We start from the raw sequence: 24,646 nt of genomic DNA, 5'->3' as shown, positions 1-24,646 counted from the left end.
AAATATGTATAGAAAAAGAATAAAGAAAGGACAAAGCCCGGCCAGGATGCCCCGCCTGTCACATGTGATGGAATAATGACTGGCAAGGTGGTGCACTATGTCGGGTCCAACCATGTTTCATTTGGCCAATTGGGATGGGAGGCAGTAAGCAGTAGGCAGTAAGTAGTAAGCAGTGGGTCCTTCGTCCTTTGCGGCAACCGAGCAACCGGGCAACCCCGGTATCAACAAATTAAACGATGGCTTCATATGTGCCTCGTATATGTAGGGAGCACGCATCCCCCTTCTAAATGCTAATAAAATTATAGTGCCTGGAAGCCAGACAGCCATGGAGGCCTCCATGGAGGTCTACTTATACGGGTAATCACCAGATAATAACATTTTTCTCAAAAGCCAGCACGACACAACACAAAACAATGACACGAGCAGGCAGAGTCAGTGGCGGAGGCGGAGGAGGTCTTAGATTGAAATCAAAGTGAACACAAAAGTAAATGAATGCACTGAGAATAAAGAGGGACACCCAATGCCAGGCACACTATTCTGTCCATGACAGAGCTTTCTCGCAGTGCACTTGGAATCGCAATCGCCGGCTGAAACAATTTATTGGGCAGAATGTGAACGCTATTACCCATTACCCAATGGGCATGGAGTGGGTCCTGGGACTGGCTAGGATGATGGTAGGGTTTGGTGCGGTGTAGTCTGAGCTCCGCAAGGAGCATTTGCATTTCGGGCCTTTTGTTTGCTCTGCTCCACATACATATTTGAAGGGCTTTTTCCGTGGAAGTGCCTGGTAGGTGGATGAATGGACGGACGGGAGGACGGAAGGACGGATGGATGGGGTTGGCGGGTAAGCGTGTCGACTTTGACACATAAAACAGCAACCCACACACGCACCGTCTAGGATACACTGCGAGAAATGAGATAATACTTGTAGGCTTGAAGCTTTCAAAGTTTTAAATAGTTTTCTTCAGAGTCTGTTCAAAGAAACATGTCAAATTTTGGTGTTATTGAATATAAAATGTTGGGACTTATAGGATCTGCCAGGATATTTGCGAGACAATAGACAAGAAATTCTTCCGGTGTACATGTAGTGGAAATTTTTTTTGCAGGAAAGGCGGGCGCCGGCAAGGGTCGTTCGCCAACACCAACCGCCGCCAGGAGTGGGGAGCCGAGTGGCGCGGCAGGAGGAGGAGCTGGGGGCGGCGGAGGAGGAGGAGGAGGTGCAGCGGCATCCACAGCAACAGCAGGAACAGGAACAGGGACGGCAGGAGGCAATGGCAATGGCAGCGTCGGTAGATCCACACTACATGCCAACAAAACGATACTGAAAACGGTATCCGTGTTCCTCGCCAGCGGCAAGCGCAACTCGAGCAACCAACAGTCGAAGGACAAAGCTCTGCAAAACAAACGGCAACAGCGGCAACGGAGGATGGACGAGCTGAGCGGCAAAATAAATCCCAAACTGCTGGAAAGTCTCCGTAAAAAGACCCGCTTCACCAAGTAAGTAAATCCCAACGAGAACCTCTCGACAGAAACTCTCAAATCCATGCAGGGACGAGCTGGATGCCCTTTGCAGGATCTACCGGAAACTGGTCTCCAACTGCCAGTACGCGGCCAAGACTCTGGCCTCCAGTTCATCCAGTGCGGCCATCGCGAAGCCCCATGCCGCCGTAGAGGTCTGCATCCTCCTTCTTCCAGTTCATCCTTCATAATAACTAACTAGAAACCCAATTCAGGGCATCGATCGGATTGTTTTTAGAGAGCTCCTGCACAGCACTTTCGACATCGTAACGGAGGAGATCCTCATGGAGCGGATCTTCTGCAGCTGGGACAAGGCCCACGAGGGCCTGCCCCTTCGCCTGGAGGGCTGGCTCATCGGCCTCTCCACCTTCCTGCGTGGCACTCCGGCGGAGAAGGCCGCCTTCTGCTTCCGAGTCTACGATCTGAACACCGACGGCTTCATCACCAAGGACGAGATGTTCACGCTGCTCCGCAACTGTTTGATCAAGCAGCCGCAGGACGAGGATCCCGACGAGGGTGTCAAGGACCTGGTGGAGATAGTCCTCAAAAAGTTCGATCTGGACAAGGATGGCAAGGTGTCCCTGGAGGACTTTATGGGCACTGTGACGGCGGAGCCGCTTCTGATCGAGGCTTTCGGGCAGTGCCTGCCCACGGACAGTGCTGTGGTGTCCTTTTTCTCCACGCTCCAGGTCTAGGATTCTAACTACCCTTATTTATATCCCAATATATGTTAACTTGTTTATTCATTAAACAAAAAATGTGAAGAAATTCTAATAAAACGTTGAATGATAAGTGCTTTTGTTTACGGAGAGAGAGAGAGTATCGGGTATCAGATAGTATCTATTTTATTAATGGAGTATCTTGAGGATTGCTTTTGTTTACGTTTATCTTGAAAGTTGAGTTTAGTAATAGAATACTTTGAGAGAGAGAGATTACACTTAAATATAATTATACAAATTTAAAATTAGAGCTAAAATTTAAATAGAATAAAGTGGTTTAAAAGAATAATTGTTTCTGATATATGATCTATATTATTATTACTTGTGAGTCTAGTCACCCTTTATTCCTTTAAGTGTACTTCACTACGAAGCAGGTTCTGATTTTGATTGGCAGTTACAGTTAACAGTAATTATAGTGGATTTTTAACTAGGGGTCAATAGGTGACCCCGACCTATGATGACGGCAGAGATGCAATTTGCTGCCGACACTGGATTTGGATTTGGATTGGGCAGAGGCATCCGACAGATACACATACAGATACAGATAAGAACACAGATGCCAGTTGCAAGATTGCGATTTCAAGGCGTCGTCATATTTATGCAAGTGTCGAGCGAAAACAATAAACCAGTCAACCGGTCCGGTAATGCGAGCTAATTTATTCGATTAGCCAGCCGCATCCACACACAAAAGCACCCAAAAACACAAAACACATAGACATGCATAGAGATGCATCTAAGCCAGAGATTGAGACTCAGATACAGATACTCGGACACCAAAAACAGACAAAATTGTCACGAATCTTCCCCATCTATTGAAGGCATTCATGCAACGCCCAAAGCCCCTTCCATTCGGAATTGTTTTGTTTCAGTGGGTTCCTCCATCAAAAATGTGTCCCCCTTCCAGTTTGGCCGCCACACGTGAGTGGAAGGTGGACCGGATTGGCGGAGAACCGGAATGATTGCCACTTACATACAAATATCATTTTCATTCTCAGCATATATGGCATGGTATCCAAGTTCAAACTACCAGGAACAGGCTGCCTTCACAAGTGTTGCATATACTATATATACTTATATGCAATTATATATATTTATGACTGTCGATTAACTAGAACTGGCAATGGCTTATATATTTTATTCGACATTATACTCGCCACCAGAACCCAGTTCTGACTTGAGCTTTAATATTCGACCCCTAACGACGCCAATATCTTTTGACACACTCGTCCGATCCTCAAGCGGAATACCTCTAGCGGTTTATAGATTCATTATCTTCCGATCTTCATCAAAACCTGAAAACAAAATTTTCGATCCCATTTTTTCAAAATTTTCTGATGGACCCCCTTCAAAAATCGGAAAAAGGCATGGGGCTGCCAATATGACCCCTTCCGGAGGCTATATCTCGGCCGATATTTGTCCGATTCTCGAGCGGAATACCTTAAACGATTTCTAGATTCATCATCTTTAATTCTGCATCAAAACCTGAAAACAACATTTTCGATCCCATTTTTTCAAAATTTTCTTATGGACCCCTTCAAAAATCGGAAAAGGCATGGGGCTGCCAATATGACCCCTTCCGGAGGCTATATCTCAGCCGATATTGGTCCGATACTCAAGCGGAATACCTTAAACGATTTCTAGATTCATCATCTTCCATTCTGCATCAAAACCTGAAAACAAAATTTTCGATCCCATTTTTTCAAAATTTTCTGATGGACCCCCTTCAAAATTCGGAAAAAGACATGGGGCTGCCAATATGACCCCTTCCGGAGGCTATATCTCAGCCAATATTCATCCGATTCCCAAGCGGACTACCTTAAACGATTTCTAGATTCATCATCTTCCATTCTGCATCAAAACCTGAAAACAAAATTTTCGATCCCATTTTTTCAAAATTTTCTGATGGACCCCCTTCAAAAATCGGAAAAGGGATGGGGCTGCTACTATGACCCCTTCCGGAGGCTATATCTCGGCCGATATTTGTCCGATTCTCGAGCGGAATACCTTAAACCATTTCTAGATTCATCATCTTCCATTCTGCATCAAAACCTGAAAACAAAATTTTCGATCCCATTTTTTCAAAATTTTCTGATGGACCCCCTTCAAAATTCGGAAAAAGACATGGGGCTGCCAATATGACCCCTTCCGGAGGCTATATCTCAGCCGATATTTGTCCGATTCTCGAGCGGAATACCTTAAACGATTTCTAGATTCATCATCTTCCATTCTGCATCAAAACCTGAAAACAAAATTTTCGATCCCATTTTTTCAAAATTTTCTGATGGACCCCCTTCAAAAATCGGAAAAAGGCATGGGGCTGCCAATATGACCCCTTCCGGAGGCTATATCTCGGCCGATATTTGTCCGATTCTCGAGCGGAATACCTTAAACGATTTCTAGATTCATTATCTTTTATTCTGCATCAAAACCTGAAAACAAAATTTTCGATCCCATTTTTTCAAAATTTTCTGATGGACCCCCTTCAAAAATCGGAAAAAGACATGGGGCTGCCAATATGACTCCTTCCGGAGGCTATATCTCAGCCGATATTTGTCCGATTCTCGAGCGGAATACCTTAAACGATTTCTAGATTCATCATCTTCCATTCTGCATCAAAACCTGAAAACAAAATTTTCGATCCCATTTTTTCAAAATTTTCTGATGGACCCCCTTCAAAAATCGGAAGAGGCATGGGGCTGCCAATATAACCCCTTCCGGAGGCTATATCTCAGCCGATATTTGTACGATTCTCAAGCGGAATACCTTAAACGATTTCTAGATTTATTCTCCGCCAATCTGCATCAAAACCTGGTAATACAATTTTTGATCCATATTTTTCAAAAATTTCTTATGGACCCCCTTCAAAATCCCATTTGAACAAGTACATTACAGACCTATTTTTAACTGAAAAAATGCTCAGCCAAGTTAATTGTAATTACTACAATTATCAATGGAATTGTTGAACATTTTCCACCATTTAGCAATCACTGATATCCAACATCCAGCGCATATCTTAATAAAGTTTTATTTGTACCTGGCTATAGTAGTAGTAATTATATAATATAAATATATATAAACCTTGTTTGATTAATCACGAGCCTTATCGGACGGGTTGAGTTCCGATCGGTTCCGTTGGGGTTTGAGGTTCACACTGGGAACTTAATACTTTGACCCCCTAAGTGGTCAGGAAAGTGATTAATCACGGTGAGTGATCGCATTTCGCCTCATAGATAGCAAGGACTCTAATCTCTATTGGTGCTTCAGCGGTCTCACGGATTAGTGTTTGTTGATTCACGGTCTATTAAAAATTCAATGACAGTTTCAGCAACAAAATTAGCATGCCACAAATTACAATATATTTTTTGGGTATTGTTAGGAGCTTCTGCTCCACTTCCTGGGGGTCATAAGATCAGTCCTTATCTCAGAAAAGCCCATCTGGAAGTACGTGGCTGCTGTGCTCTGCGAAGGCGCCTCATGGTGAGTATCTGTATCTTTGTATCTCTGCGTTCAGGGGGTCGAAAGCTATATATGTATATAATATGTGGCATCTAGGGGCAGGAGGGTGTTGCATAGAAGTTGGTTTCCCCACATTGGCTGGGGTGTTGTTATCTAAGTCTGATTAACCAAAAAACAAACACTAGTGAGCTGGAAAAACGAACAGAACGGAAACCATTGCGCAAATTACACTTTTACACTTGAAAAAAAGTCATACAATTTTGCCTTTTAGTTTTCTGAATCAAATGCTATTTTTATTGGATAATCAAATTGCTAGGTCCTAAAAAAATATATTATTGTTCTGTTACAGATTATAGTCTTTAAAGATTTTTCGAGCCGTGTATATGTAGTATCGTTGTCGTTCTATATAGATCGGATCGGATTGGATCGCCCATTGAACATGTGTTGTAGAAATGTTTATAGAACTCTGATGCCTCTGCCACTGGCACTGCCTCTGCCGCTGCTGCTGCTGCTGCCTCGGCCGGCGTTCCGTATCTGTATCTATAGAGCACTCACTATATATTTGTATCTGAAAGTATGAGAGCCGACTAGTGTGCGAGTAGATTTCAAATAATAACTCATACGACCGGCGTGGCGGTACGGTACGGTGCGTAGTGTTTACTTTACTGAAAAATCAGTCCGAATTCGCTAACAGCCGCTAACGGTTTACGGTTCTACGGTCCGCTACGAACAATCCGATCCGATCCGATCTGATCCTTTAAATCAAATATGTCGAAAGTGTCGCAAAGGTTAGTAACTAAATAAACAGAGTTGGCAACAGAGAGTGTGATTGCTTATCAGTGCAAGAGATATATAATATGTACAGTGAGCTACAGTAATTACCGGCGATAACGTGGAGCTTATGGCTTATCGATGAGTCCAAAAAAGGAACCCAAAAGTGCCAACTCCCAAGATCAGGGTTCAACAGGGCTTCCTATAATTGGGGTTATACATACCTCGATAGCCCCTATGGCTATTATCTGTATTCCCTGATTTTTTAAACCTTTGAACATGGCGCAATATGGAAACCCATAATCTATAATAGGGATTAGTGGCGATAAGCTCCTGGTCCATACAAGGTTGCAGCTTATATATGTATATATATCATGAACTCAACCCTTTAGACCCTGATCAAAGATCGTGATATTTGCATTTTTTTTCTTTCTAAAGAGGCTTAATCTATAAAGTATTTCCGATAACTCATCCAAAACCTCATCAGAAAAATATCAGGTATATAGCTATATATGTAGATCGGCTGTTTGTCTTCCGATCTGCTATAAAAATAGCATTCCAAACTGATAAGAACTGTCTCCGGGGATTGAGACATGGTCATGGTCAGGGTTGGGCTTGGGCTTGGGCTTGGGTCTCTCCATACCTATGTATATTACGACACCTTTGGGTGTATATGTCCGACTTTTCGTACGCCCCATTTGTGCTGATCGTGGAACATACGTAATCCAGAAACAAAAGTAAAAATAAAAATAAAACACAAAACAGTTTGAAATTATCAAGATCTCACGCAACTGCAGCTGGAGAGCTGAAAGCTAAAAAACTGAATAAACTGAAAATTCGAAAAGTAAAGCCAAAGCTGTATAATTACAAAAAACTGAAAGCTGAACTGAATAGTGCTGACCTAAGATCGCACCCCCAACCTCAGAAGAGCCCCCAAAAAATATAAATAAATACATATTTGTATGTATATTTAAAAAAAAAATAACGAAAAAGCAGAGCAACAGCCACAAAAGTATTTAAGAGGCGATGCCAAAGGTCAGGCCGATTGTGTATTTTTTGAGATAATGCCCATGGGTCATGCAAGAGTTACTGGACCGGATTAGGTCCGATTCCCCCATAGATTCCCCATCTCCAGCTGCTAATGATGATGCAGTGGATCACGCACTTAAAAAGAGAATAAAGCCGAGCTTGTTTCCGAAAAAGGTGATGTTTAAACCGAATTTTAAAACAAAAAGTCCCATACTTCTATTATGGCATCATTTCGGCGTAATTATCCAGATTTTAGTTTCTAGTTTGTAGGTTCCCAGCTCGGGTTGTAAAATTAAAATTATGACAGTTTGATGGCCACATAAAACCCCTCCGAAGTGCATTCCCTTTTTCAATTAACTTTGCAACAAAATATAGAGATTGAGATAGCTGACATAGTAGAGATTCTAAAGATTACTTTGTCCTTCTGCAGGAGTGCTGGGAGCCCCCAGAGCAGCGCCCCCCAGGGCAATGACATCTACAACATTGTGCTCCTGGTGGTGGACATCCTGGTGCTGATCGCCAAGTTCTGGTACACCATCGCCGAGGCCATTGTCGGCCTCTTCCGTCCCCCGCCGCTGGAGGAGGTGCGCGGCAAGGTGGTCCTCATCACCGGCACCGGACACGGCATGGGCAAGCAGATGGCCCTCCAGTACGGCCAGCTGGGCGCCACCATCCTCTGCTGGGACGTCAACGAGCAGACCAACAACCAGACCGTCAAGGAGATCCAGGCCAAGGGCGGCAAGGCATTCGGCTACGTCTGCAACGTCACCAAGCGGGAGGAGATCATCGAGCTGGCCCAGAAGGTGCGCAAGGAGCACGGCTTCGTCTCGGTGGTGGTCAACAATGCCGGCATCATGCCCTGCCACCCCCTGCTGGAGCACACCGAGAACGAGATCCGTCTCATGTACGACATCAATGTGGTCTCCCACTACTGGGTAGGTGTTCTTCCCCGATCTCTTTGGGTTTGGCTCTAATCCTCCTTCCGCATCTGGCTTCCGCAGATCATCCAGGCCTTCCTTCCGGACATGATTGAGCGCAACGAGGGCAGCATTGTGGCCCTCTCCTCCTGCGCCGGACTCTTCGGTCTCATCAACCTGGTGCCCTACTGCGGCACCAAGTTCGCCGTCCGCGGCTACATGACCGCCCTGGCCGAGGAACTGCGCCAGAAGAACCCCCAAAACAATGTAAGAATGTGGCATTTCCTCCTCGCAAAATAGATCCTTAATCTCCGCCCAATCCAGATCAAACTCACCACCATCTTCCCGTACATGATCGACACTGGTCTGTGCAAGAATCCCCGCTACCGCTTCCCCAGCCTGTTCAAGCTGATTGCTCCGGACGTGGCCGCCGCCTCCATCATCGAGGCCCAGCGCCAGGGCCTGGAGGAGGCCTCCATTCCCCGCCACTACGTCACCATCGAGAAGCTGGGCCGCCTCATTCCCCGCAAGGCGATGCGCCTCGTCAACGACTTCCTCGACACGGGCGTGGACACCGACAAGCAATAGAGCTCCCATCCTGTGGAGCTCCAAACACACCGACAAGACAATGTCGTCTGCATAATTTTAATTGTTTTTTTTATAGATATTTTGTTTCGTCGCTGCTTAGTGTGATCATCCGCTCTTAATTGCTGTGTAAACGCAGCTACTCGTAATTGCTGTATGAAAGTGAATTTAGTCAGCTCCCCTGGACAATTAAGACTTAGAAAGGTTGTTACTTAATTAGGGCCGTGTGTGTGGGTCGTGTGGGTACGCAATAAAGTCTCCAAAGAGTACTCCATTAAAGATGACGAAGTGGTTCACTTGGGGGGTCAGGTTACTCGCAGCTCCACTGCCTGCCACCTGGAAAAAAAAACGAAATCTACTTTTTTACATTCCGGGTGGAGGAAACCCAAAACTCACCTCTGTCGCCTACGCCTCCGGGGACGCCTTGGTGGGTCCTTGGGCCTGAGCCGAGGTCCTGCGGCTGCCACCACCACCGGGCGACTGCTGCTCCCGCGGCTCCGAGGCAGGCCCGTCCGAAGGCGGTGCATACACTGTGGCCGGGCCCTTCAGTAGCTCCTCCGCCGCCTCGACCAACTCGAAGACTGTGCGCTCCATGGTGACCTGGCGCTTGGAGCGCTTCCGCTCCACGGCCAGGATCGTGTCCTGGAAGTCGCTGATAGCTGTCCGGAACTGCTCATCGCCCTCGATCATCATCACGAACTGATCGGGGTTATCCGGATCGAGTTCGAGGGCCGTTTTCACCTCCTGTTCGCGTCGTATTCGATCCTCCTCTGCCTGCAGCATGGTGCGCCTTTTGAGCTTCATCTCCTCCACGCGAGCCTCCAGGATCTTGCTCCGGGATATTTCCCGCTCAAACATCTGTGGAAGACATCTTTAGAGAATTCCCTGAGATCCCCATCCCGTCTTACGGCTCCTATAAGAGCCTTCTCCTTGCCCGTGGCCTGGCGCATGGCCTCGTCCAAGGTCAGGATGGCAGTGTCCCCGCTCTGGAGGGCAATAGCTAGTAAGTCCCCATCCGGCCTGAACACCACATCCTTGATGGGCACCTTGAAATCGATGGAGAGAATGGGCTTGCGCTGGTGGAGAAGCAAGTCCCAGAAATCCACGACACCCTTCATGTCCCCCGTTACGAACATGGAGCACCGGCCCGTGCTCCAGGCCCCGCACGCGATCTGGGAGTTCTTACGGAAGTACATAGTGCTGGGCCCATCTTTGGCCTCTTCCGACCAGATCCTGGCCCGCCAGTCGCCCGTCACCAGGAAGTTCTTCACGAAGAACGGATTCCGGTTGATGCTCCGGATGGGACCCGCGAAAAGCGGATAGTGACCCAGCAGGGTCTCCATCGGGGTCATGCCCTTACGATTCCCCACAAAGACGTGGCCCATGTCGCTGCAGATAATGAACCGAACGGGAATAGTGTACTCGAACTCCAGAACCGTGACTCCATGGGCGTCCTCCCTCGATTGTCGCTCTTGGGGCTCCGTTTCGAGGAGCAGCTCTTGCACGGGCATCATCAGATCCCGGGTGTCCCAGTACTTTATAGAGCCGTCCAGCGAGCCCGAGTAGAACTCCGTGTTGGATTTTGAGTGGACCCAGCAGAGGGCTGAGGTGGTCTCCCTGTGGGACGCCTCCAGCGGACAGGTGCGCAATGGCATCCCGCTCCGGAAGGTGGCCCACAGACAGACCTTGCCCGAACAGGTCCCTCCCACTATGTTGTTCTCATCCTTCGGGCAGATCTTGGCCAGCGAAACGGGCTCGTTGGAGTCATAGAAGAGCTTCGGCTTGAGGGGATTCTTCACGTCCCAGGTGTAAAAAGCGTTTTCCCCTCCGAACGGCTCGTCGGTGAGCAGCCGGAGTCGATCCTGACCTGGCCGACCAGATGCTGATTCTTGAAACTGATTCATGAACTGGGCCATGAACTGGCGGTCGTTGTTGGGCATCCACTCGATGAGGTTCATCTGGCGGGGCGGCAGGTACAGATCGTGGAAGACGTTCGCCACCCGGGCCCTGTACCTCATCCGGATGTCGTGGCCCACATCTGGCGGAATTTCGGCGAAGAAATCCTGGTATATGTTGAGGGCGTTGTTCTGCTCCGCCACCTTGATCACCGACCTAATCATCGAGAGCACCTGCTGCCCCCAACTGTCCTCCCGCTCCACCTTCTTGCGGTGGCGCAGCGTCTGCTCCTCGTCGTTGATGTTGACCTCGCGGGGCCACCCGCCCTCGTAGTGAAACAGTCCGTGGTGCTCCAGGGTCACGTTCTCCGTCTCCATGATGGTCAGCGCCATCTGACTGCTCAGCTGGGTCTCGTGCACGCTGGGATTGCGGAGAATGTACTTCAGCCGCTGCTTCCCGCTCGGATGCACGCTGACCATCAGTTCGTTGCGATCCTGGAAGAGGCACTGCCTCCCGAAGCGACGTCGCTCCCGGGAGTAGATGAACTGGTTCTGGTACATGGTGGGCTAGAGGGGTAAGAGTTGGGGGTAGGGGTTAAGGGTCATGGATCCCGTGTATCCGTGTGTGTGTCCTTTGTGTGCCTTCTGTGGTGTTTTTTTGTTGTTTTTGTATGGATTTTGTGTTATTTTGTTTTGTGATTTTTGTTTATTTTTGAAGTGAAAAGAAAAACAAAGAGTTTAGTAGTCATTTTCGTATTTTATTCTTGTCTTTTAATTAAAAATTCAAACCACTGTCTTTACTATTCCTTCTGCTCCAACTTATTTTTACCCAAAACGTATTAAATCTTAATAGAAAATAAAACTAAAATATATGAAGCATTTGATTGGACTGCTGCCATTGTTATCCTTAACCGGAAATGCATAAAAAAACAGGAAATCCGGCGCAAGAAAAGCGGAAACAGTTAGACAGTGTGACCATACCCGTTGATTTACGGATTTTAAGAAACGGCGAAAAGAAGGAACGGCCACACTAGCATGCTCTGCGAAAGGCAAGAACCAAAAAAGTAAAACGAAACTTAACAGATGAAATCGAAATACTCGCATTGAATTTCAAAACTGAGAAGCCGACGCGTGCGTCCAGTAATAGATAATCCCCCGAACCGGAAAACCGACTCTATTTGACCGGAATCCGAGTCCCTACAGCGTCGTCGTACAAAATCCGAGCCAAGCTGCCGAGTTGCCGCCATGCAAGCAAGCAATTCGACACCCGCCGCTGCCAGCGCAACCAAAACAACAACAAAGCCGGATGCCACACCGCCGGATGACCAAGGCAAAGATGATCCGCCGCCGGCCACCGTCCCAGCCGATGATACCTCTGGGCTGGAGGATACCTCGGCGTCCGGGGCCACCGCCGCCGAGCCCAGTGCCACAACCGGAGAGACAGAAACAGACACATCAGCCGTCGACGACGCCGTCCAGGAGGCGGAGGAGCGCGAGGAGTTGCAACAGTTCGTCCAGGAGCTGAGGGACAAAATTGAGAGCAAGCGCCAGCTGCGCCATCAAAACTCCGTCTTCGAGCTGCCCGGAGAGGAGCACTTCGCCCGCCTCGACTCCAATCTCAAGAAGAACACCGCCTTCGTGAAGAAGCTGAAGCTCTTCACGGCCACCCAGCTGGAGGCACTGCTTAAGGAGCTGTCCGCCCTCAATCTCAGCAAGTACATATCGGAGATCTGCGCCGCCCTGGCCGAGGCGAAGCTCAAGATGACGGATGTGCCGGCTGTGGTGACTCTGGCCTCCCGGCTGCACTGCACCTACGCGGACTTCGATGTCCAGTTCCTGGAGGCCTGGCAGAAGGCCCTCAATATAAAGGCCACCGAGAAGATCAACAATCCCAGCAAGCTGCGCGTGGATCTGCGTCTCTTCGCCGAGCTGGTCAGCTCCGGCGTGATACAGATGAAGCCGGGGCTGGCCCAGCTGGGCGTGGTGCTGGTGCACCTGATAGCCCAGGACAAGGAGGACCACAGCAACTTCTCCATCATACTCTCCTTCTGCCGGCACTGCGGCGAGGAGTACGCCGGCCTGGTGCCGCAGAAGGTGCAGCAGCTGGCCAACAAGTACGGCGTGGAGGTGCCCAAATCCGAGTTCCTTACCGCCGACAAGCAGCTGAATCTGCGCAACATGCTGAAGGGCTACTTCAAGGTAGGATTAGTCATGAGTTGTGTTCGCCTAACCTCTGTTACCCTAATGATTCTTTCAGGCGCTGTGCAAGCACGTCCTGGCCGAGCAAGCGGAACTGATGAACATGACCAAGAACATTCGGCGCACCATGGAGTGCAAGGGCGAGATCTCCACGGAGAAGCGGGAGAAGTGCGAAGTTATGCAGGCCAGCTTCGACAAGCTCCTGGCCTCCGCTCAGTCCCTGTCGGAGCTCCTGGGCGAGCCCCTGCCCGAGCTGGCCAAGGAGTCGGAGTGCTGCAACCCGGGCACCGTCATCGACAACATGCTGGACAGTGCCGCCTTCGGAGTTCTCGATCCATGGGGCGACGAGGAAACGCGCTCCTTCTACACGGACCTGCCGGACTTGCGGCAGTTTCTGCCCAACTTTTCGGCCCCCAAGGTGGATCTGGAGCAGATGGAGGAGCCCAGCGAACTGACCGAGGAGGCCATAGAAGCCAATCTCGATGCAGAAATGGATATCGACGATCCGCCCTCGACCGCATCGGACTCGGCCGACAACCCGCCAAGCGAAGAATCACCAGCAGCAGGGGCAGCTGGGGCAGCAGGTGCTGGAACTGCAGCTGGAGCCACGCCCACTACTCCGGTCAGTGAGGAGGTGAAGCCCCAGAAGATGGGCACCGCCCTGATGGAGCTCGGGCGCCAGCAGCAGAACCAGAATGGGCAGACCCAGAACCAGAACCAGACCCAGCTGCGACAGCAGTTCGACACGTTCCTGGTTAATCTCTTCAACTGCGTCAACAAGGAGCTGATCGACTCGGCGGCCATCGAATTCCTGCTCAACTTCAATACGAAGCACCAGCGCAAGAAGCTGACCAGGACGATCTTCTCCGTGCAGCGCACACGGCTGGACATCCTGCCGTATCTGTCGCGCTTCGTGGCCATCGTCCACATGTGCAACACGGACGTGGCCGCCGATCTGTCCGAGCTGCTGCGCAAGGAGTTCAAGTGGCACATCCGCAAGAAGAACCAGCTGAACATCGAGTCGAAGCTGAAGATTGTGCGCTTCATCGGGGAGCTGGTCAAGTTCGGGCTCTTCAAGAAGTTCGACGCCCTCGGCTGCCTCAAGATGCTGCTGCGCGACTTCCAGCACCACCAGATCGAGATGGCGTGCGCCTTCGTGGAGGTCAGCGGCGTCTACCTGTACAACTGTCGCGACGCCCGGCTGCTGATGAACGTCTTCCTGGACCAGATGCTGCGCCTGAAGACGGCCACGGCCATGGACTCGCGACACGCGGCCCAAATCGAAAGTGTCTACTATTTGGTGAAGCCGCCGGAGTCCTCGAAGAAGGAGGCTGCGCCGCGGCCGCCGATGCACGAGTACATCCGCCACCTGATCTTCGAGGAGCTGTGCAAGCAGAATGTGGAGCGCTGCATCAAGATGCTGCGTCGCATCAACTGGCAGGATCCGGACACGAGCGGCTACGCCATCAAGTGCCTCAGCAAGGCCTATCTGTTGCGCTTCCCGCTGGTGCGCTGCCTGGCCGATCTCGTCTCCGGCCTGAGCTCCTATCAGCCGCGCGCGGTGACCATTGTGATCGACAACGTGTTCGAGGACATACGCGCCGGCCTGGAGATCCACTCGCCGCGAATGGCCCAGCGGCGCATCGCCATGGCCAAGTACCTGGGCGAGATGTACAACTACAAGCTGGTGGAGTCCACGCACATCCTCAACACCTTGTACTCGATCATCTCGCTGGGCGTGTCGATGGACCAGAATGTGATCTCGCCGCTGGACCCGCCGGACAGCCTGTTCCGGCTCAAGCTCGCCTGCATGCTGCTGGACACCTGCGGCCCCTACTTCACCAGCCAGGCGACGCGGAAAAAGTGGGTTACCATCTCCTCTCTCCTCCCGAACTAACCAGTATACTTTATTTTCAGACTGGACTACTTCCTGGTCTTCTTCCAGCACTACTACTGGTTCAAGAAGTCGCATCCCGTGTTCAGCAAGTCGGAGAACACCTCAGACCTATTCCCCATCCTGGTGGACCACACCTACCGCGACTGCCTGACCAGCGTGCGGCCCAAGCTGAAGCTCTACAAGAGCCTGGACCAGGCCAAGGCCGCCATAGACGCGCTGCAGGAGAAGCTGTACCCGCAGCTGAAGACCAACTCCAACCAGGACACTCCCCTGACCACCATCAGCGAAATCAGCGAGCTGGACGAGGCTGTGAGTTTTTGAAATCATTAAAAAAAAGTGTCCCCTTAATACTTCCCTTCCATTCAGGCCACTGACGAGGATTCGGGCTCATCCAACGAGCAGAGGGAGCGCCAGGTGGCGGGCCAGGAGCCGGAGCAGGGCAACGACTGGACCGAGAACGAGACGGAGCCGCTGCCAGCGCAGCCCCTGCCGCAAGAGAAGTCCAAGGAGGACCTGGAGTTTGAGCAGATGTACGAGAAGATGACCACCGACTCGTACCAGGAGCGGCTGAAGGAGCCCATCAAGGCCACGCCCAAGGACATACCCGTGCCGATGACTGCCCGCCTGCAGAAGAAGTCCTACGAACAGCTGACGAACTGCAACGTCTCCGCCACTGCACCGCAGCAGATATCAAAGGCAGACACCGGTGGTGGGGGCAACGGAGGAGCGCCCAGCTCGCCAGGCACTGATCCGCCGGAGGCTGGCAAGCCCGGTGGCAATGGCGGAGCTGTGCCCTTCGTCCTCATGGTGCGCGGCAACAAGGGCGGCAAACAGCAGTTCAAGTCGTTCGTGGCTCCGTCCGACTCCCACCTGGCCATCAACCTGAAGCTGCAGGAGCAGAAGATCCGCGAGGAGAAGGAGAAGGTCAAGCGGCTGACGCTGAACATCACGGAGCGGATCGAGGAGGAGGACTACCAGGAGTCCCTGCTGCCGCCGCAGCAGCGCAACTTCACGCAGAGCTACTACCAGAAGCCCAACAAGCACAAGTTCAAGCACCAGAAGGGCGCGCCCGATGCGGATCTGATCTTCCACTGAAGAGCATGTCGAGATGGTGACTAGGAGGGATGCACCCAATCCTGGCCAGACGACGCCTGACCAGCCATCGATGCTGACTGCGATTGTGCTGACACATAACTCGGAATCGGAATCGGTATCTGAAACGGAAACGGAAACGGAAACTGAATCGGAATCGAAAACGAAATCCAATCGAAATCGAAGACGGAAATGGAAAAGGAAATGGAAATGGAAACTGAAAGGGAACCGGAACCGGAACCGGAACCGGAACCGGTAACGGAAGAGCGCCGTGCTCCAAGAGCCAGTTGCTAAGATGTCCTGGGAGGACGAGGCACAATCCAGGAGACACAAATCCGACTCATACACACTTAAGACCGAACCGCAAACGCAGAAGCAGTACTTAACGCTAGAGAAGCCATCAGGCCACCAGTCCACCAGTACACCAGTCCACACACTCAAAGACGATAGAAACGATCCACTCAACCGAACCGCTTCGTCCTCAGCCCGGACACTATCCTGTACATATACACAATCACATACTCTACTAATCAGATCCAGGTCCAGATCCAAGCGAACCCCATTTCCCGATCCCAGTTCTGATTTAACATTTAGACACTACTTAGTACGTACGATTTGCCTAGACTTGTTTCGAAAACAAACTCTTGTATACAACGATATATATATGAACCTTAAAATATGAAAATATATATATATTGTGCAAGGATACATATACATATGTTATAGACATCCGATCGATTGGCCCGGATGATCGCCTGAAGAACTGAGTTTTTCTCTTTTTTTTTTGTTTATTTGGCGGCCACCCACACGACTCCTCCTCCTCCTAATCCTCCTCCTCCTGCTCCGCAACAGGTAGCTTAAAGTCATAGTTGGTTTTCTCATCTTTATTTCACTAAAATTAGCTTCAAACAGTTTTATTTTTCATTTTATACTTTTGTATATTGCCAGTGTTGCCACCTAGTTTTTGTATTGGGTTTTATTTCAATAAAATTACTCAAAATGTTCTCCATTTCTCGCTTTGTTGTATTACACTCTTTTTTTTTAGATTGTTAATCAGTAATCAGTACAAATGGCAAAAGATATATTATTACATAGTAGTATTAATTTACTATTAATGGTCGAAATTCAATAAAACAAAACCCACACAAGAGACTACGGACCCGTTTCCAGGTTTTGTCTTGCATTTCGAATTAACAATTACAAGCTTAAATGTTAATATGCTTAACTATTAAATGTAAAGTTAGCTTTAAAAACAAGTAGAAAAAAAAACACATTTAGAAAAAAACACATAGTGGGGGAGGGATACATATGTAGATTGGTTGGGGGTTCCCCTTGGCTTCTTTAGTTTTAAATTTAAATACATTTTCGATTGCAGTTATCGGACGGGGTAGGGGCGGGGAAAACACAAAAGAATACAAAGTAAGAGTACAAAAATAAAATACAAATTCATGTGCTGGCTAAAAAAAGAACACAAAAATCATAACTATAACTAATTTCTCGTAAATCTTGGCTCTTGATTCTTTGAATAATTCTTTCAATTGTTGCTCTGCTGCTGCGTGTTTGTGCGTGTCTGTTCTTAAAGTTTCCTTCTTTCTTTCTTTTTTTTTTTAAATATTTTTTAATATATAGTCTAAAATATATCGCAAGGCACAAATCATTTGCTCGTTAAGTATACACAAGTATAAGGCTGCCCTCGCGGGGTGGTTTTCTGTGTAAACGTATATATAAATATATGTATATAGATATATATTTAGATATATGTATGTATGTGGGTTGACTTAGTTTAGAACGCGTTTCAATGGCAGTTGGTATCTGCTTCCGTGGTATCTGCACCCGGGCATAGCATAGCAGCTTTGTCGATGGTTTCGATGGTTGGGTTGGTTATTTTTGAATCTTTCTGGTTCGTTGTTAGCTGGATTTCGGGATTGGCTTCTTTTCTTTCTTGGTGGTTTTCCGGTTCAAGCACAGACAGACATACAATATTCACTAATATTTAGTTAGTTACATATGTTGGGAGCGCACTTATTTTCCCGCGTACATGGGGTTCTTGAAGGTGGAGGTGGCCTGCTTGTAGATGGGATTCTCGCCCTGAAATATAAAGAAATGTGTACAGTTAGAGGGGCAACAGAAGAGGATGCCATTCCCGCCACTCACCGTATCCCACTTGGCGTTCATGCGCTCCTTCTCGAAGCGGGCAAACTCGCGGCGGTCGTGGATCGTGGTCAGCAGCTTCCAGAGCAGCAAGATGGCCAGACCCACCAGCACGATGGCCGCGATCACGCCCAGGACAATGCCCAGCATGAAGACCTTGGGCGGGCACTCCTTCTCCTCCTGGGCGTGCACAATCAGCTCACCCTGTTCGCTGTACTTGAACTCGAACCGGCAGTCGTCCTCGTCGAAGAACGTGCACATCTGCTCGTCCTTGCGCTCATCGATCTCCACCTTCTCCACGCCGATGGGGGTGAAGGTCGTGCAGTTGCGGGCACAGTCGTTCACGTCCTTGAGCACGCCGGTGTGGTACATCTGGCACTGGACGCAGTCCTTCAGTTCCTGACACCGGCCCGAGCAGGTGGGGCACTTCTCGCAATGCCGGCCGGAGTACCGACCCTGTTCGTTCACCGCACACTTGCAGACGCCGCACTCGCAGACACCGTGGCCGGAACAGATCTCTCCGCCGCCGGGCGGCATGCAGGTGTCGTTGGAGGCCTGGCAGGCGCAGCTCGTGCCCGTCCAGCCCGGCTTGCAGATGCAGCGGCCGCAGTCGCAGGTTCCGTGATCGGGTCCGGAGCACAGCTGGTTCTTGTTCCGCTCACAGCTGAAGTTGTCGCACTCGCAGAACGGTCCAGAGACCACCTCCTCCGGATTGGAGCGCTTGAAGCACTCGCAGGCCCCGCACACGCAATTGCCCCGGCCGGAGCAGTCTGTCGTCGTGGTGTTGTCCGCCCGGCAGCTGGCATCGTTGTTGATCGTCGAGTTCATGTCCGACACGGAGCACTCGCAGCTGTTGCCGAAGTGGTGCTCGTCGCAGTCGCAGATGCCGCACATGAAGGTGCCGAAGTTGTTGCAGTGCCGCGAGTGCACCTCGTAGCCGGTGGAGCCGGGCTGTTCGCAGGGACAGGCGCACAGCATCTCCAGCTGGATGAGCATGCTCTCGTTGATGCCGACGGGATAGATCTGGATGTGCTGCGTCCAGTCGCGCGGGTCTTCGGGGCACTTGAGGACCTGGATCTGGGCGGTGAAGCTCACCTGCTGGCCGACGGTCAGATTGTCGCACTTGGAGGTTTGGATCTCGGGTCCGCCAGTCAGGCAGGAGGAGAAGTAGGTGATCTTTACGTCGCCGGTGGCATTGTCCTTCATCTCAACGGAGGATGAGATTTTCTGGAATAGAACAAGATAGAAATGTATAAGAAATTGTGGTATTATTTCTCTTTTGTACTCACAGCGTACTCCTCCTTGACCAGATCGACTACATTGGAGGAATCGTTGGAGAGCACGGCGGCCGAGGAGCCCTGGATGTGGCCCTTGAGCTTCTCGTAGACGGAGAACTGGTTGGAGGTCACGGCGAAGATGATGTTGATGGCGTTCTCCTTGACCTTCTGGTTGATCTGCGAAATACTGGGGTAGTCCTGCAGCACAGAGTGCGTGTACATGCCCTGGGAGTTCAGATGGCACTCGCCGTCGTTGGGGGCGATCACTCCACCGAGCTTGCCGTCACCGGCATAGTGGAAGCCGGCGTCCGTGGAGAAGACCAGGAGGCGTCGGGCCTGCTCACGCCAGCCGACCTGCTGCCGGCAGGCGATGGCCTGCATGATGGCGTCGAAGCCACCCTCGGGTGCGTCCAAGTTACCGGATACGGCGGCATCCTTTACCTCGTTCTGCCAGATAGAGATTCGGTTAGGAGGCGGACTTTGAGGTGGGGATGCAGGATTAGTTCCAAGTTGCAAAGTGCCCGGGTTAGGGGGTAGGGGAAACCATTGACTGGCACTCTCCGGATTAGTTGGAGTGTCAAGAAAAGAGCTAGGGTGTGGTCTATCAATGTTAGTCGAAAGATAACGACAGAGTCGATAAGATATGTACAGTATTTTTGCCAATTTATGATTAACGAGGCGTTCTTGGAAGGTTTCTGTGTCATGTTAGGAAACTGGACACTCGGGAATGAGGTGTCCAACTTTTTTAGGTCAAGAATAGCGAGCAAGATCCGCTACATGATCCAGTTAGTCATTTTCCTTGAGCTACTCGTCGGAGGGTGCCAGTAATCGGTATTATAGAGAGAGTTATAAAGATACAAGATACAAGATACAACCACCAAGCAAAGTTAATCTAAAGAACTCCACAACCAATGCAGATCAGCAAACACAACGATAATAAATCGATAGGTTAGTAGCATGCACCGATAACAGATTAGAAATAATTGAAATCCAATCGGAACTCAAAACTCGAAATGAAAACAATGTTAGGATGAATGAAAGTTGGCCGAAATGCGGGTTTCCGTAAGGTGCCAAGATGCCAAGATGCGTAAGAGGCGGATGGATGGATCTCGAACGGATGATGAGTGCGATCCGGATTGGGGGATGGGGATGGGGATGACGGTGACCACTTACAGAGAATCTATAGGTGTCCGTGCTCAAGCCCATGATGTTTCGATAGCCGTAGGGAGCATCGCATTTGGGGCACGGCTCCTGCAGGCTAATTTTGGTTTCGAATTTCGATTCAAGCAACGGGATTTTTGATTTTCGATAGACACGATAGTAGAGTTCGATATATATTGTGTTTTCATAGATGGAGTATAAGAGATGAGTTCACAATGAAGTAAATAAATAATATTGACAGAGGAAGAGAGAGAGAGAGAGAGAAGAGAAACAAAAAATATAAGAGATATAAGTAATGTTCGACGACATCGAGGAGTGCAGATAAATTACGATATAGATACGGATACGGATACGGATACAGATACGGATAAGTATATATGCGATGTGCTGTCTGATCACCACTGGATGGCGGCATACAACGATAAAGCACACGGTACAATCTTACGACTACTTAGGGCTACTGGAGAGGTGCATATATTGGATATATAATATAGAGGATGATGGCAGGAAGGTGGGGAGGCATGCTACAGATACTAGGGCACAGGGACTAGGCGATGGGGGGGAGCAGGACAGGCACAAGTACATAGATAGACAGATAGATAGAGGCATGTAGGTAGGTAGGGTAGGCTTGTAGTAGGTGTGATTGATTAATCGTCTCTTACAGAGAAGCTTTCGGTGTTATTGTTGAGTGGCATGTGATTGCGGTAACCATAGGGGGCCTTGCAGTTGTCGCAGGGATTCTCGAGTCTACGGATTCGTTGTCCGTTGTTCGGTGATGGTGGTGTTCGTGGTGTGGTTGTAAGTAAATTAGATAAAATTAGCTCAGAATTGGCATTAATCGTTTAGACGTAGACATAGGGAGCTCGAGAGAACACTACACAGACTAGGGGCTAAGCAGCGCAATGAACCTGAGTGGGTTATCGGAGTCACTAGGCTATATCTGATGGAGGTTGAGCAACCGATGCGGTCACTACTCATTACTCATGACCCGGCCGGTTCCAACGAAGCGCTGACTAAGCTGGAATCCGATGAGTCCACTGCTTACTAGCTATACTTCTTAAACTCTAAATACAAGGCTTAAACACTAGTCGAAACTCTAACAATTTGGATCTTTTTAACAAAATCAAGTTTAAAAAAAAACTAAAACTATTCCTACTTTCCGGCTTCAACGCCACCCGGAACCGTACTCACTTCTTGGGAATGGTCGAGACATAGGGCATCAGCACCTTGTCCACGAAGGAACCGAAGCCGAGGCGGAAGTTCGAGGTGATGCTCTTCATCGTCTCCGACAGCTTGTCGCCCAGGGCGGACAGCTTCTCCTTGTCGTCCTCCATGGACTTGGACAGGTCCATCAAGTAGTAGAGATCCACGGGATAGCCCTCGGCCTGGGTGTAGCTCACCTTGAGGTCGTGCTTCTGGTCTGCAAGAGAGCGGACAGTGAGTTTCTGGGGGGGATTGGTCAGGAGGACTAGAACTCACTAATACGCAGCTTCAGCTTCACGGACTGGGGCTTGATCTGGACAATCTCCGAGCTGGAACTGGCCGACCAGCCGGCAGAGTACTCCGATCCATAGGAGCTGGACATGGACGACGAGGAGGACGAGTGGTAATGGCTAGAGCTGGAACTGCTGCCAGAAAGATAGCCACCACCGGCACCACCGCCTGCGCCGTAGCCCGCAGCTCCGTAGCCTGCTCCGCCAGCTCCGTATCCGCCTGCTCCGTAGCCAATTGCCGACGATCCGCCGGCCACCGAGGCCAGGGTCAGGTTCTTGTTGAGCAGGATCTGCTCGGAGGTGTCCGGATTCCAGACGAACTCCTCGGGGCACACCTTGCTGGAGTGCTGGAAGCATCGCGACTGTCCCTTAAAGTCCGGCTGCATGCACCAGGCGCAGCTCTCCGTCTGGATGCATGTGTGGCACTTGTCCTTGGCGCCGCAGGGGTTCTGGGTGAGTTTGCCGGCCTTCTGGCCGTCGATCTGGCCCAAGACGGCGGCCAGAACAATGGCCAGCAGGATGGCCTTGCTCCCGGGGATCATGGCTGCGGTCCTGGTCCTGTGGGATGACTATGTGTGAGGGGGTGGTGGGTGCAGCGGGTATACCGTGTGCTGAGCTCTCTCTCTCTCTCACTCTCTTGCCTTCTCTATCGCTTTAGTGCGCGGCTGTAATGGAAATAGTTCTGATTAGTTTTTCTTTCTGGTTGGAGTTGGATAATAAATATTATACTTTATTATTGCCTAGTATATTATATAAAATATTTCCCAAGAAATAAAAAAAATAAATCAAAATGCTGGGGTCAGCAGCTGTTTCTCTCTCAACTGCTTGTTTACTGTAGGTAAGTAACTGTAAATATGTATGTATGTATGTGTGTGCTCCAAGTGGCCTCACATCTGCTGCCCCCCAGTTTCTTTTCTTCCCCTACCTCTCTACCTCTCTACCTCCTACCTCCTACCTTTATGTTTAATTTTATTTTCTCATCAACTTGGCCAGAGATGACTCACCTCACATACAAAACCAAACACACACACACACTCGAACTAGGGCTGGGTGCGATTATGTGCGAGATTATGTAGGTGGTGGCGTCAAATCCACGAAGAAGAAGAAAGGGGGTGAGGGGGGTGCAGGAAGAAAGGAAGAAATGAATGACGGAAGGAAGCAAGGAACGGTGATAAACATGGCAAGCTGTCAATAAGCACCGCAAATTACTCATTCGAGCACGTTCCGTTAGCACTCTCCTCTCTCTCTCCCTGCTCTCCCGAACGTGTGGGCCTCCTTCCGAAATGTAAACAAAGGCCGAGGGAGCGGGACAATGACTACTCATTGTTGACTTCCGTCGAATCGGCCCGAGGCTCAAATGATTCACTCGATCGGGCAATCATAACTTATTAATACTCATTCACTCGAAAATTCAATGATGAAAAAATGGACGATGTATGGAAGATGGCAGAAGGGCTACGACGGCTACCCTACCCCTCCCCTTGCTGCAATCGGTTGGATGTACAAACACATCCATCTATATTTAGACGCCCACGCACATACGATACATACATACATAGATACGATTTGCATAAAAAACCGAAAATATAAAACGAGATCTGCAGCATAGAGGGATCACTGTGTGGAGGGACGCCCACTATCGGTGCGAGAGACCAACATCTGGGCCGCCCAGATGTGGGCGTACTGGTTGCCAGCCCCCCTCTGCCCCTACCGAGTGGCAAGTGGGTGGGGGAAGTGGCACACTACCAAGGTAGTTGAAAGTCTGTTGCCAGCGCATATGTATCTGGCTGCTTGTAATTGAAAACCCATAATTGATAATATATCTTTCAGGCGGGGAGCCCGAGGACTCATTTTTATTTAGCTCAACAAACACACTGAACACACATTGGAACCGTTCTGATACCGCTGTGTGAGTATGAGTGTGAGTGTGAGTGTGCCTGTGTGTGTCGTCACTGCGAATGAAATCATCAAAGAGCGCTCTTCTCGGTGACTTCGTTTTGGCCTTTTTGGCCAAATGCAGCCGGAATCCATTGATTTCTTACGTAACCCGCCTCGCCCCTCCTTATTTCAGTCGCACTCTGGCCCCTGAAGGGTTCCTCGATAACCTTTCTTCACTCTTTCGCCGTCATTTCGCACAATCAATTTCCATCAGGGCGGTTTAATGCCTTTTTTTATTTTGATTGCTCTCACACACTTGTGGAGTTGCACACACACACACGCGCTTCTGGGGACACACGCACGTCCCGGAATCCCCTGAAAAATGCCACGAGTGTGTTCTTCCCCTTTTTCGCTAGTTTAGTCACTAACTTTTACCGTTTGCCACTAAAAAAACAATAACTTGATCGAAAACCCAGTGCCAGGCAAATAATTACTTTGTCGTTCGCTGTTTGCCGTTCCGTGCAGTGTTACCAACTTTGCTATGTGCCCGTAATGTGGCCAACGTTTTATAGTTTTTATGGAAGCTGCCACATTTTCGTAGAGGTGCC

At 49.7% G+C, this 24,646-nt stretch overlaps 5 protein-coding genes across 8 annotated transcripts; 3 read left to right on the top strand and 2 right to left on the bottom strand.

The window, feature by feature from the left end:
* The first annotated feature begins 75 nt into the window (after window positions 1–75).
* LOC6503674 (EF-hand calcium-binding domain-containing protein 1) lies at window positions 76–2,296 on the top strand. Its single transcript, XM_032452582.1, has 4 exons — window positions 76–144; window positions 1,061–1,497; window positions 1,550–1,673; window positions 1,734–2,296. The coding sequence occupies exons 1-4, from the start codon at window positions 76–78 to the stop codon at window positions 2,211–2,213; spliced, it is 1,110 nt and encodes a 369-aa protein (XP_032308473.1). The 3' UTR covers window positions 2,214–2,296.
* Window positions 2,297–5,963: 3,667 nt separating this feature from the next.
* LOC6503676 (17-beta-hydroxysteroid dehydrogenase 13) lies at window positions 5,964–9,274 on the top strand. Its single transcript, XM_001963917.4, has 4 exons — window positions 5,964–6,481; window positions 7,924–8,428; window positions 8,495–8,677; window positions 8,735–9,274. The coding sequence occupies exons 1-4, from the start codon at window positions 6,462–6,464 to the stop codon at window positions 8,996–8,998; spliced, it is 972 nt and encodes a 323-aa protein (XP_001963953.1). The 5' UTR covers window positions 5,964–6,461; the 3' UTR covers window positions 8,999–9,274.
* On the bottom strand, window positions 9,132–11,589 carry LOC6503982 (dynein axonemal intermediate chain 2). Its single transcript, XM_001963916.4, has 3 exons — window positions 9,904–11,589; window positions 9,392–9,853; window positions 9,132–9,331 (listed from the first exon to the last, which is right to left on the bottom strand). Exons 1-2 carry the CDS (start codon window positions 11,449–11,451, stop codon window positions 9,401–9,403), a joined length of 2,001 nt encoding a protein of 666 aa, XP_001963952.1. The 5' UTR covers window positions 11,452–11,589; the 3' UTR covers window positions 9,132–9,331; window positions 9,392–9,400.
* Window positions 11,590–11,878: 289 nt separating this feature from the next.
* LOC6503677 (regulator of nonsense transcripts 2) lies at window positions 11,879–17,523 on the top strand. Its single transcript, XM_001963915.4, has 4 exons — window positions 11,879–13,089; window positions 13,148–14,952; window positions 15,007–15,295; window positions 15,353–17,523. The coding sequence occupies exons 1-4, from the start codon at window positions 12,136–12,138 to the stop codon at window positions 16,079–16,081; spliced, it is 3,777 nt and encodes a 1,258-aa protein (XP_001963951.1). The 5' UTR covers window positions 11,879–12,135; the 3' UTR covers window positions 16,082–17,523.
* Window positions 16,948–24,635, bottom strand: LOC6503981 (integrin beta-PS). Of its 4 annotated transcripts, none has more exons than XM_001963914.4 (7): window positions 24,533–24,635; window positions 22,147–22,825; window positions 21,859–22,087; window positions 21,330–21,414; window positions 19,519–19,953; window positions 18,233–19,456; window positions 16,948–18,166 (listed from the first exon to the last, which is right to left on the bottom strand). In XM_001963914.4, exons 2-7 carry the CDS (start codon window positions 22,700–22,702, stop codon window positions 18,101–18,103), a joined length of 2,595 nt encoding a protein of 864 aa, XP_001963950.1. In that variant the 5' UTR covers window positions 22,703–22,825; window positions 24,533–24,635; the 3' UTR covers window positions 16,948–18,100. The 4 variants fall into 4 exon arrangements, with proteins under 4 accessions (XP_001963950.1, XP_032308588.1, XP_032308589.1 ...); XM_032452697.2 differs by lacking the exon at window positions 21,330–21,414 and adding an exon at window positions 20,680–20,764; XM_032452698.2 differs by having other exon boundaries at window positions 24,474–24,602.
* Window positions 24,636–24,646: the final 11 nt, after the last annotated feature.

The sequence above is a fragment of the Drosophila ananassae genome, chromosome XL, assembly GCF_017639315.1.
Source record: "Drosophila ananassae strain 14024-0371.13 chromosome XL, ASM1763931v2, whole genome shotgun sequence".
Taxonomy (NCBI): domain Eukaryota; kingdom Metazoa; phylum Arthropoda; class Insecta; order Diptera; family Drosophilidae; genus Drosophila; species Drosophila ananassae.
The sequence above is the reverse complement of the archived record's forward strand: the minus strand, read 5'-3'. Positions and strand labels throughout refer to the sequence as shown.

Bases quoted from the DNA above. Each gene is read 5' to 3' on its own strand.
- LOC6503981 (XM_001963914.4), bottom strand. From the start codon at position 22,702: ATGATCCCCGGGAGCAAGGCCATCCTGCTGGCCATTGTTCTGGCCGCC. The intron at 19,457-19,518 runs GTGAGTACAAAA...GTTCTATTCCAG, and splicing joins TGGTCAAGGAGGAGTACGCT to AAAATCTCATCCTCCGTTGA. The intron at 18,167-18,232 runs GTGAGTGGCGGG...TTTATATTTCAG, and splicing joins TGAACGCCAAGTGGGATACG to GGCGAGAATCCCATCTACAA.
- LOC6503677 (XM_001963915.4), top strand. From the start codon at position 12,136: ATGCAAGCAAGCAATTCGACACCCGCCGCTGCCAGCGCAACCAAAACA. The intron at 13,090-13,147 runs GTAGGATTAGTC...TGATTCTTTCAG, and splicing joins TGCTGAAGGGCTACTTCAAG to GCGCTGTGCAAGCACGTCCT. The intron at 15,296-15,352 runs GTGAGTTTTTGA...CCTTCCATTCAG, and splicing joins TCAGCGAGCTGGACGAGGCT to GCCACTGACGAGGATTCGGG.
- LOC6503676 (XM_001963917.4), top strand. From the start codon at position 6,462: ATGTCGAAAGTGTCGCAAAG. The intron at 6,482-7,923 runs GTTAGTAACTAA...GTCCTTCTGCAG, and splicing joins ATGTCGAAAGTGTCGCAAAG to GAGTGCTGGGAGCCCCCAGA. The intron at 8,429-8,494 runs GTAGGTGTTCTT...TGGCTTCCGCAG, and splicing joins ATGTGGTCTCCCACTACTGG to ATCATCCAGGCCTTCCTTCC.
- LOC6503674 (XM_032452582.1), top strand. From the start codon at position 76: ATGACTGGCAAGGTGGTGCACTATGTCGGGTCCAACCATGTTTCATTT. The intron at 145-1,060 runs GTAAGCAGTAGG...GCGAGACAATAG, and splicing joins GCCAATTGGGATGGGAGGCA to ACAAGAAATTCTTCCGGTGT. The intron at 1,498-1,549 runs GTAAGTAAATCC...AAATCCATGCAG, and splicing joins AAAAAGACCCGCTTCACCAA to GGACGAGCTGGATGCCCTTT.
- LOC6503982 (XM_001963916.4), bottom strand. From the start codon at position 11,451: ATGTACCAGAACCAGTTCATCTACTCCCGGGAGCGACGTCGCTTCGGG. The intron at 9,854-9,903 runs GTAAGACGGGAT...TGTCTTCCACAG, and splicing joins AGAAGGCTCTTATAGGAGCC to ATGTTTGAGCGGGAAATATC.